This window comes from Coffea arabica, chromosome 10e, assembly GCF_036785885.1.
Source record: "Coffea arabica cultivar ET-39 chromosome 10e, Coffea Arabica ET-39 HiFi, whole genome shotgun sequence".
NCBI classification, from domain to species: domain Eukaryota; kingdom Viridiplantae; phylum Streptophyta; class Magnoliopsida; order Gentianales; family Rubiaceae; genus Coffea; species Coffea arabica.
The window spans coordinates 41,431,909-41,444,703 of NC_092328.1; the positions used below are offsets into that span (position 1 = coordinate 41,431,909).

Below are 12,795 nucleotides of genomic sequence, written 5' to 3' on the forward strand. Positions count from 1 at the left end.
CCTTTCTTCCATGTCAGGATAGACCTATTGTATTCCCTGACTAGAGCTTGTCTAATCTAGTGAAAGAGCCTGAATACAGATGAAGGCAATCAAGATCATTTGAAAGTTGTTCTATTTCAAATGAACAAGATGCTTTCTTCTTCTTCTTCTTCTTTTTTTTTTTTTGTCAAACTATGAAGTATCACCCACTTTTTCTATACAGCGACATACCCATAAGAAGTCTTTTGTAGTGTTGTAACAAATCCAGACCTCTACCATAAAGAAATCAAGAAGTGCGACTCCTCCTTTCCAGTACCTCATCCAGGAGTTAGTATATTTCTTGCGGATTTAGGGAATTCTTTTCTTTTGCTCATATTCCCTCTCAAATGGATTTGATAGGAGGAGTTTCTACGTCTTACCTGTTCACTTTTACTTGAATCGTTTCATTCAAAATCGTATAACAACTCTGCTCGATATGCCACTCATGCACCTCACAGAAAATGTAAAGAAACAAACAACCTTATGATAAGTTCCATAATTTTTCATATGGAAAGCAGTACAAGCTTTCAATATTACAGAGTCATACATTATTCACTTGAGAGATAGAGCATACATGGCTCCTTATTGTTCTTACTTAAAACTGAAATTAAGTAGAGGTAACAGACTTGAGAATATCTTCATTTTTCTTTATGAACACCACCGGGTAAGGCTGACCACCTAAAGCCAGTCGCCTGGTTCCATCGTCATCATGATAGATGCCAACATATTTGCAAATCGCTTCAGAACTGGAGTCACAAACTGTGGGACAGAAAACAAGCTTGTAACCTTGAACACCGACGGCTTCAATCTTAAACCAATTGGCCGTGGTTTCACATCCCGAGTTCCCTTCAACTCCGTCAGTCAGTACAAAGTGTTGTTCGAGTGCCTCGTTGAAATGAACCTTCCACACATTTGATCCACTACAAAAATCAATAATTGGTGGTTCAGCGAACTTGATGTTCAAATCAGTGGAAACACGAACCACGCCTTCTTCTGGGTTCACCGGTGTAAAAGTTACTGGAAGGCCTCGTTTGAGCCACGCCTGAGCCACTGCCAGAGGGCAAATTTCATTGCCTGGGCCCTTGCCATAAGTTACACCGCCGCCAGGGCGGAAGGTGGTCCCCATGTAGTACTCGACACCGGGGCGGATTTCGTCCCCGTTGGTGTCGAGCACTGGATTAGGCTCTTCAGCAGCAAAAGAAAGGAAAGAGTTGAAGAGTAGAAAAGAAAGGAAGAGAAGTAATTTCTTCATTGTGAGCTGCAAGGTGTGTACGAAGTCTAGGAAGTATTCAGTGCAATTGTGCTGATGTCGAGCTATGTTGCTCGCTTTATATAGCTGAATGAACTCAAAGGTGATGATAAAGTTTTGTTTCCAACTACTGTGGTCCACCGTTACACGTGTGCTTGTACCGTTCAATTGATCTTGTAACTGCATTTTTTCATGGCTTTCAAAACCGTAGTAGCGTTCATTCGATTCGATGCAATATATGGTTTATGAAGAAATTTTCTGGAAAATGCTTTACATGAAGAAGATTTATTCTTGACATCTTCTTGTGCTTGGTGTCATTAAATATTTTTAAAATTGATCTCAAAATTTGTAATTTGAAGGGAAAATATTGTGAATGGTAAAAGGAAGTTTTGAAATTCATAAGTAGGGTATAACTTTTTTAAAAAAATTATAAAGGGGAATTGGTAAGTATTCATTCAATCAAATATATACTACACTTAATTACTAGATTACCAAATTATCCTTATTTCATTGAAACACTCTATTGGCCAAATCTGCCCAGACTATTAGGTTTTTTTTTTTTCAATTAGATTTTGTATATTTTTGTGTACAATTGCCCAATAACTATTAGTTTGGAAAGTAAAGTACATCTTGTGCTTCAGTGATTTCTTTTGGTCGCTATTGTTTTTGTTATATATTTTCTTACTTTAATTCTCAATTTAGCAATATGTATTGAGCTCTATTTCAATTTTCTATCGTACGAAAAATTAAGTTCAGCCTATAAAATGAATTTTCAATGCAAGTTAGAAAACCTGGTAAGCTGCTGTCTTAAATCCTCAATGATATTAAATTTATTATTTCGTAAAAATGATAATTAAGTGTTCACTTCTAAATTTTATTCCAAGGTTATTGTTAATTTTAGAAAAATTAATTTTGAATCAAAAAAATTTCTTTTAAATAGGAAAAAACTTTTATTTTCTTTCTCTAAGAAAGAAAAAGCTAAGTGAGAAAAATTTACCCCATGAGAGCTTTAAATGTAAAATTATATGCCTCAAAAGTTGGTTAAACATTTATGAACCTCAGGAGCTCATTAAGCGTTTATGAGCACGTGCTTGTTTTCAAATGTCAATTGTTATTTAATTAGGAGAGGACCAGCTGCGTTGTAATATAGGGACAGGTGTAAGAATGGCAATGGGGCGGGGACCTCATTAAGCGTTTATGAGCACGTGCTTGTTTTCAAATGTCAATTTATTTTGGGTTAAAAACAAAAAAGCCCCATGTGATAAGCCTAATACACAGAAAAGTCCCCCATGGTTTCAAAATATACAACACGACCCCTCATACTTTGAACTAAATTGTAAAGGTGACGGAATCCGTTAAACTTAACGGAAATTGTCAAAATGACGAAAATACCCTTATATAATTAAACAAAAGACAGCTCAAAAAAATCATTTGTTTTATTTTCTAAGTAGAGAGAATTGAGAGTTAAGGGGTAGAATAGGTATATTTGATAAAAATTAGGTATAAAAAATTTTTTTTAGGTTCCAATAAGTCATTTCCGTTAAGTTTAACGGATTCCGTCACCTTTACAATTTAGTTTAAAGCATGAGGTATCGTGTTGTATATTTTGAAACCATGGGGGGCTTTTCTATGTATTAGGCTTACTACAGGGGGCTTTTTTGTTTTTAACCCATTTATTTTATTACGAGAGGGCCAGCTGCGTTGTAATATAGGGAAGGTATAAGGATGGCAACGAGCTGCCCCTGCCCCTTCCCCCGTCCCTTGCTCCCCCACCCTGTTCCTGGATGCGGGACTAATAAAAATTTATTATATAATTTTATTATAGTTAAATTTTAGTAAATAATTAAGTACTAAAATATTAACACATTACCAAATTATTATTAATTGTAATTTCACAATTGAAACTTATAAAAACAATCAAACAAAAGTTATTTGAATACAATCCAACATGATGAAATAAATACAACTAAAGTAGTCAAATTTTCACTTTTGGCACAAATACAATCACTAATTTATTATTGTACTTGTGCATTTTTTTGAGAAAAAATTGTTATTGTATTAAGTGTAATTAGGCATTTAATATAAATGTATTAGGAAATTTAGTATAACCAATTAATAATTTGTATTAGTACACATATATAATTATTAGTATAATTGATAATATCAATTATATTACACATACTAATATACATTATATAATACATATAACTAATAATATCATTATCATAAATTTGTAACTAATTAAATTATATACTTTTATATATACAATTATATACATATATATTTTTTATATTTATTTTATTAAAGCGGGTGGCGGGCCGGACGATGGGGTGGGGGTACACTCTCCCACCCCCCCACCCCGTTTCTCAATGGGGGAAAAAAAATTCCCCCAGTCCCCGCCCCAACCCCCACCCCATTAGCACCCCGTGGGGCACCCATTGCCATCCTTAGACAGGTGGCATACTTTCAATCGCTCCGATCCTCGGCCCTGAAAGAGCCCTTTACCAGATCTCACCCTAAATATTTGATATCTATAATAAATTTGACATCAGCAAACAAATTTTTTTTCATAATAGGAGTAGTGATTTTTTAGAATTCTAAGTCAAGTAAATCACAGTTATTTGAGAGTGATTTTCTGGAATTCTAAATCAGTAACAGATATTCAAATTTAAAAAAGGGTGTAAACAGTGATGGAAAACATCATATGCTGCTGAGAGGGTTGAGAATAATTCTAATTATAGATTTATAATTTATAAATTTTTGTTTTATGTGATTTGTCATTGGTTGAGTTATTGATGCAGTGATTGGGAAGGAATAACCAAATTGGTTTCGAGTAGGATTGGATTAATAAAATTATATGAGTTATTACTGGTGTCAAATTTTTAGAATGAAATATGATAAGGGAACTGATGGTCGGATACGATTTTCAATGGGATCGGAACAAACTTTCATATCAATCAGATGTGCTTTTATTTCTACTTATATATTTTTGTATCTAATGCAGTCTTTACATCCACGACAAATTCAAACGCATGATTATGCGAGACAAAATTGTCCCTTCTGGGCAATTATTTGATATGCCAAGAGGTGCAAGTTATGCCACGTTTTCCTAGTACCAATCTCCCCTCAAATCACTGTACTGCCTCCAGGCTCTGGACTCCCACGGACCACGGACAGGAACGGTTGCAAGTGCAATCGTTTTTAGTAATTTTGTGTATTTTATATATTATATAATTTTATTTATACATGACGTAATTTTATTTATACAACGTATAACTTTAGAATAAATTTCTGTGGGCCTCACACATATTTTTAAAAACGAAGTATAAGAAGTGGTTTAAATCGTATAATTTTTTTGGGTCAAATCTTGACCGTGAACAGCTCAGGAGCAGTCTATCTGATGACCGCTCCTGCCCCTCATCCGGACTCCCTCCATCCCTTATCAACTCCGAATCCTGCTTCCTACCCTCCATGCGGGATATGGGGCAGGGACGGTCATCAGAAGGACCGTCCCTGATCAGTTCACGGTCAATATTTGGTCAAAAAAAATTGTACGATTTAAATTTCATTTTGTATCTCAATTTTAATAATGTGTGGGACCCATAAAATTTTATTCTAAAGTTACACGTTATTGAAAGTAAAATACATCATATATAAACAAAATTATGCGCTATACAAAATACACATAACTGACAGGAACGGTTGCACCCGTGTCCCCTCCATGCATACCCCAATCATCACCACTCCTTCCTTATCTGCTCCTTCCCCAAAAGTCACTGCTCCCTTCGTACCCCAATCATCATCACCATATTATCCACACCTTATTTCCTCTGTCTTCCCTCCCCAAAAATTGTGACGGCTCCCTTCCTTCTCTGTGCCTCCATAGACACTTACTCTTGAAATCTTTCTCCATTTTTTTTATAAGAAAAAATTTATGTGGATTCGACTTGATCGCTTACAAATCGTTCACTAATGTAACTCTTACATCAATAGCAATTTTCAAACAAACGACCTTTGACTATAAATGTGGACCGCCATTGTCAACTGACCCAACTTGTGTTGGTGAGATCCTTCTCCGTTGGAACCACTGCCACTCTCCTTCTTCATGATTTCTTTCCCTCTTTCATTTCCTAAGATGCTTTAAGGTTATATATATATATATATATATATTGTTTTGGGGTTAAGCTCATAATTACTGAACCCCAAATATATATTTCCAAAATAATAAACCAAATCCAAGCAGAAATTACCGCAAAAGAAAACTGAAGATGTGGGGAGGGGGTTTGGGAAATCTTACAAGAAGTGTGGGATGGAATTTGGGTAAGAAAGGAAAAAGAAACCTGATCTTGAAAATCGTTGCTTATTAGATTTTGATTTGTTCTCGTATGTATTTCAAAAGAGAAATTTAAAAAGATTTGGAAAACAAAAAGAAGAAGAAGAAGATGAATGAGAGACATGGGAGCGCAGAGCGTTGCAAAGTGAAGCAAAGACTTATGCTGAATGTTTTTACTTTTGATGGTACTGCAATTTCATCATTACCTGGTTTACAACTGGCTCATAGACCAGGTCTACACAAGTTTTTGCCATCCATCCTCAGTGAGCTAACTTCTGTGATCGCGTCCACATTAGATTTATGCACGAGGACCAATTTCATATATACAAATAATTTCTTTTGAATCTACAAAATGATAGAAACCACAAGTTACGTTGTACATAAGTAATAATTTCTTGGCACTTTTTTATGTTCTTTTTGGGTTTTTTTATTACGGTTTAGAAAACAAATTTTGAGATTTTTATCACAAAATTAATTATTTTTAATTGTTGAGGATTTCATTGTCTAGTGGATAAGTTTTTTTTTTATTATTTTACTTAGAGATCTTAGGTTCAAATTCCCTATTTCCCTCCCTACTTCTTAAATCACACCTCTCTTGCTAGAAATTTACTTTTAAAAAAAAAATAATTCATGTTCTTAATAGCTAATTGAGTACAGGATGATATGAATTTAATTAATTTTTAAAAAATATAGTTTACTTAATTACCTTTACAATCCTTATTTCTTTTGTATTAAAAAAATTATTAAGTCATGTAGCATTGTAAGATAGGTAAAGTTATTAAATTTAGTACCACGACGTGGTCATGACTCTAAGTTATCATGGTCATGACTAGAGGTGTCAAAATGGGTGACTTGGGCGGGTTTGGGTTGGGTAAAATGGGTAATGGATATAAGTAAGTTAACTCATTTATACCCATTTAATTAGATGGGTATAAATAGGTAAGTCAAAAAATGAATTGGGTAACCCAATTACCCATTTATAACCCATCTATTTTAATTTTTTGTAAACTCATTTAAATTTATTTTTGCAAACTAAGTTATCAATTTATACCACTCTTTGTACCCATTATTAGTTTTAAATATTTACTTGTAATGTTCAATAAACTTAATTACCAATTTTTTTTCATTTATACTCTGTCACAAAATTACCTATTATTTAATAATTGAATAATAAGAATATAAAATTTTGAACTAAGTACTATAAAAATTAATATAAAAACTTAATCCAAAAATTTTGAACCCCTAACATTTTTTTTGATATATAAATATAAATTTTCATTTTATAAAGATAATAAAATAGGCTAAAATTTATTATAAATTGGTAATGCTAAAAAATGAGCAAGTTAACAAACTAAGAGAAAATAAAATAATAAGATAAAACCAACAAATAATAATAATAATAATGAAACAAAAGTAGTTAACATCATGACAAAATGAAAATTTTGAAAAAAAAAGGTGGGGGAAAAGAAGAGACTTGGGGGGAAGAGAATTCTAAATGGGTTAATTGGATTTGATGGGTTACCCAATAATACCCATTTAATAATTATTGGGTAACCCATTTATACCTATATACAAAAATTTAAGATACCCATACCCATCTATTCATGGGCGGATATGGGTAAATTTAGTTAAGTGGGTTGATTTGCCACCTCTAGTCATGACACTTAAAGTTACTCTATTGTGGCACGCATATGATAAATGGCATTATCTTGTGATACTTATTAGTTAAATGTCATAATAATGTCACTAAATCTTATTTTTCTGACATTTTAAACAAAGTGTCATTAAGCAATAACAACAGATACTGTTATAATCTCTTATCTTGGCATTATAATTGAAAATATCATTAATTTAATGCCACTAAATTGCTTTTCTCTGGCAATGAGCTCAAGGCTACAGGTTAATCTTGTTGCGTCAAGGAATTTTCTGTATCTCCACAAGTTAAATATTTTTCGCCAATTTTAAGAGAAATTTTCCTTGGAGCAAAAGGCCAAAATAGTCCCAAAAATATTTATCCAAAGCTGCAGTAGTCCTTAAGTTCCACCATTACCCTGCTGGGAAAAAAATTTAAAAAAAAAAAATCGCAATAGTCCCTAAACTTTAATTGGGGCTAATTTAGTCCTTAAGCTAATTTAGTCCTTAAACTATATATGTCTAACGAATTTAGTGCTTTTTGGGTTGAGTCACCAATAATGCAAAATGCGGGGCAAAAAAAGAAAGCATACATTCCAACATTCATTAAAATCATTAAACAAGATTTTGACGGGACAATATTGCATCGATTGGAGGATCGAAAGTACAGGTACATTTTGAAACCCTACATCCAACCATTCATCTTAAAATCCATCCAAAAAGACACCAGTTAATCTAAACCCGGATCTTCGTCCGCTGCATTAATGAGCAACAAAATGCATATAGGAGGTAGCATTAATGAGCTTTTGAAGAGTAAGTTTCCTCACTCTTATACCTCCAAATAGCATTAATTAGGTTTGGTGCAATGCTTATGATTGCTGGTCTGGGCGTAAACAACTTTATGATGTTTAGTGCTTGTTCATTGGTGGGATTTGGTTAATGTGGGTCAAAGTTGAATTAAAAATGTATCAGTGAATTACTATATTTAGCCCACGGGAAGCGACTATTTGTTTGCTTGGTTAGCCTTTGCTTTCATGTTCCTATTTTTTAAGACAGAGTGGTTCTCGGTTCTAATCAAGTATATCCCTATTGTTTATAACAGGTGAAGGTGGCAATAATGATTTTCTTAAAGTTCATCATGGTGGGGTAATTGTGGAGGAAAATATCAAAAAAATATGCCAGTGGATTTTTCGATAGTTTGGGTGCGTGTAATGTTGAAACAATGAAATTGTCCATATTGGAACATGGTGCCACCGACATTGGCGGAGGGACTGGGGGAAGGGGCCCCCACGTCTTGAGATTACTTTTTAATCCCTAAGAAATTTTAATAACTCTTATTAGAGATCTTTTCTTTGTCCCCCCTAAAATATTAACAAAATTTGATCACCTAGTTTTTGCCTTGTGAAATTTTGAACTTTTATTCATCTTTGAATATTTTTGACCTTGCATTATTGTTAGTTGATTACTTATTAATTGTTTTAGCATTATATTTTACATTGTTAACAGTTTATTGTCGACTTAAGAAAAATCTCTTGTTAGCTAAGTTGCACACACCTTTCAATTAACTGTTTTCTTTTAATGTTCATTATTGATTAGCCAAATTTTAAACTTAAGTACTTCATTCTACATTTATGCAATCTTTTTGTGTAAAACAAGGAAACTAATAAGAAGTAAAGTTTAGAAATTCTCTTCCTAAACATTTACAGCTAATTAATAATATTATCCCTTTACTTCTTTTTTGCACTTTGAGATATGATTGCTTTCCAAAGTTTGATATTACAGAATAGTCAATTATATTTTGTCTCCTTAATAATGGAAGAATAAAAAGTTGGAAAATTGAGTAGTTGTATTTAATTAATATATTAATGTAAATTTTTATTTATTACACAATATATAGCTTCCTTATTATGTTTCATTAAATTAAGTATTACTATTATTTTGTCAAAAAGTCCATAAACAGAAAAGAACTTGTTAATATAACATTTTAATTAAAAATATTTTTCTCCAATTGCAATTCAATATCTAGACTGAATAAAAAAATATAAACTAATAGTTAACATGCAATTTATAAGTCTGAAAATGATGCACATAAAAAAATTTTTTTTTTTACTCAATGTACACCCCTCTCCCTTCTACCTCCCCTCCCCCTGCCGCAGTTCTTGGGTATCCAGAAATTACAAATTGGCAGTATAGAGTTCTTGATAAAGATGTAACTATCATTCTTAGAACTCTAGAGAATGAAGGAGATGTTAGTTACTATCACTACAAGAAATTTGGTTATTAGTGACAATATTTTCTAGTGACAAAATTGTCGTCATAAAATAGGGCACATTACGCACAACATAGAAAGTTGTCACAATTGACTGAAAGGAACCAGTGACCTCGAATTGTCGTCACAATTGGAATCCCGCTAGAACGCGCTCAAGTATGTCAGTGGTGACTTTTAAATGTCGTCAGTAATAATCCCCTTTCTTTGACAATGTGTCCATTTTTGTCAGTGATAATAATGGAAGTCGTTAGTGACGACTTATTCTTGTTACTAAATAAAATGAATTTTGTAACGATTAAGAACCAAGTCTTGCAAATGAATACTCGTACAATAATTTAAAACAAAAGTAGCCATTAAAATTCGTGCTTCTCAGTGTAAAACAACTGAAAATACTACTGTACTGTTAGGCTAAAATAATGAAAAGAAACAAAAATAAGTTATAATAATTTAGTTTCACAATTTCGAGACAATGTTATCAATATTAACACTGGATGAGCTATTTGACATCATTAAAAAGTGAACTATTTGAAATAAAAAAATGTACATTTATCACTGGTAATAACGCAACAAATTTTCTCACCCTTTATGAATAATTTCACAAAAACATAAAACAAATAGCAATTAATAATGTATTACTAAAATTAAACTTCAACTAAAAAATAAAAATAAAAAGCCTTGTTTGAAAATTTGCAACCAAACAAGAAAAGGGGGGAAGCTAAGGAATTGAAATTTCATTAAATGAGTAAACAAAGAAGGGGCGTGGTTCCTAGTACTCTTTCACTATACACTGTACTACCAACATTTAGAACCAAAATAGAGCTTCTCCCTCTTCATCTCTGCCAAACGAAATAGAAGAACTTCTCCTCCTCATTTCTATCGATCAATTATGGCTCTGTAGCGCTAAACCGAAGACTTCCTCCACTACCAATGCTCTACAATAAAAGGTATGCCCTCTCTCTTTTTTCTACTGAAAATTTCCCCAAAGTTTTGGGTAAAAATTCCTCTCCAATTTTTTTTTGGGTTTCTTTTGATTTATGGATGGAGTCATCTCCTGATAGTGGAATTTGCTTAGTTGTCGGTTTCTGCCCTATGTATTTTTTGCCAACTTTTTCTTGTACAAGACAAGGGGGTTTAGAGGGATTCGATTATGGGTACAAGGTTTGGTGAAAATTTTTGTGCTATCAAAGATATTTTTGTTTTGTTGAAATTTGGTTAACTGTAATGGGAATTTCACCAATGAATCATTTATGTAGTTGGAGTGTGCTTTGTTCTTCACATTACCGGAGTGTGTATGGCCCTGTTTCGTGTTTGTTTGGTTTGGAGTGTAATTTTTTCCTATTTCCCAAAGAGGGATCTCATTAAGGAAAAAAAAAAGGAAAAAGCAGATTTTTGTAAGATGGATTTGATGATGGGCTTTGAGGTACTACCTTCAACGATTACCATACCAGTTCTTTGTGTTCCTGCTACTGTTCTGAGAATAATTACGTATGATGCTTGACCTCTGTATAATCAGTTAATCCACTAGCTTCTTGTACAGATTGGATCATGGAGTTGAGTAATTCTTTGCAATTAACTTGTCCATTTTCTACTGCAACTTTAGCTTCAGTCAGTGAGCAACTTATGGACAAGGCCTGCAAAATACCATGAAGAGCAAAGAGTATTGGTACAAGGACATGCCATGATTTTGACAGATTAAAATAAGCACAAATAAGAAGTACCAGACAAAAGCCACTTTAGGAAACAATCCTAGTAAAAAGCAGGTTCAAGAACACAGGCAACTGAAACTGAAAGTAGAAAGAGCCATAACCACAAAGATATAGTTAATATAGTTCAATACTATATGTTTTAGAATGCATCAAATTATTAACAAAATCACATCACTGTAAGCTCCAGAGGCAAATGTATGCACTTGATGATATTCGGTAACTTTTTACTCTTAATTTCTAAAAAAGTTGTGCAATCTATCCAACAACTTGTTTGGTCTATTTTGTCTCATTTAATCCTCTTAATGTTCTATTTTTTGCTTGTTAAAATGACATCTCTGGAGCATAGATTACTTTTGATTAGCTAAAATAATCTCTAGAGTATAGTCATCCCTAGTTGTTAAAATTCATTTATGACTGGTTAACTGAATATGGATTACGCTTGACTGTACTTGATTGTAATGACTATGCTTGACTATCCTTTAATTTTTGAGCAATAATGCTCTGTTTAGATTGATAGTTGTAGGCCTTGTTAGATCAATTTGCATATGTACAATTTGATGCGAATTAAACTCCCAAACCTTAAATTGTTTGTACTGTGATTATTATTTTTTGCAGTGATTGAAGCTGCAAACATAGGCTCAGTGTCTCACTAGGAGATTGTCATATAGCTGCATTTTTTACTTTAAGGTGAGTTAACGCGAACTCTCTCTTTCTCTTTTTCTTTTGTTTTTGTGATCACGTGTGCACGTAATTAGAAATTTTCTCTTTCATTGAATGATTGAAAAATTGGCATAGTGCTGCATTATTGTAATTTTTATTTTCAATGTACTGAGTTGTCATGATGTGGTCAATCTAGTTCATTTAGTATATGTTTTCTATTCTACTTTGAGATATATGCACCTGATTGTGACATATTTGAACATGAAAAATATGTATTTCATGCTTTTGGAGTTTATTTGATAGTATTTGAGAAGATTAGTTTTTCCAATTCAGTGTTTGAATCTTCACTGTAATTTATTTGTTGCAAATCTTTATGTTAGGATAGAGGATGAAAAAAAATGGATAGGAGTTGGATGTCAATTAAAAACTACCTAGATCTGAGATATATTGCTGGAATCAAAGAATTTATCGAATTTTCTTATTTAGGAAAGGATTCGACTTGTAAACTCCCATGTCCTTGCAAATTATGTAACAATTTTGAAGATCAAACTATGGAGGTCATGGCTGATCACTTGTGTAGGGGAGTTGTAGATGGTTGTACAAGGTGGGTATATCATGGTGAAGGCTTTGAAGAATCTGATGATAATGAGAGTGCTAATACTACTATAGATGAAGAACTAAGTGATAGTGATGAGATTCAAGAAATGTTATTTGATGTTGGAGTGGCTAACTTTGGTGAGAATTGGAGAAATCCACAAGAATTTGATGTGAATGTCCCCCATGAGCAAGATGGTGAAGCTAGTAGGTTTCTTAGATTATTAGCTGAAGCTGAAAGAAGTCTTTATCCAGGTTATGATAAATACTCAAAGCTCTCTTTTGTTGTCCATATTCTTCACCTAAAAACAACGAACATGTGGACTTGTAAATC

General features: G+C 33.0%; 1 protein-coding gene across 1 annotated transcript; it reads right to left on the reverse strand.

Annotated features, from left to right (window-relative positions):
• Positions 1-499: 499 nt before the first annotated feature.
• LOC113712793 (21 kDa seed protein-like) lies at positions 500-1,331 on the reverse strand. The gene has a single exon (XM_027236374.2). The coding sequence runs from the start codon at positions 1,268-1,270 to the stop codon at positions 626-628; it is 645 nt and encodes a 214-aa protein (XP_027092175.1). The 5' UTR covers positions 1,271-1,331; the 3' UTR covers positions 500-625.
• Positions 1,332-12,795: the final 11,464 nt, after the last annotated feature.

Bases quoted from the DNA above. Each gene is read 5' to 3' on its own strand.
- LOC113712793 (XM_027236374.2), bottom strand. From the start codon at position 1,270: ATGAAGAAATTACTTCTCTTCCTTTCTTTTCTACTCTTCAACTCTTTC.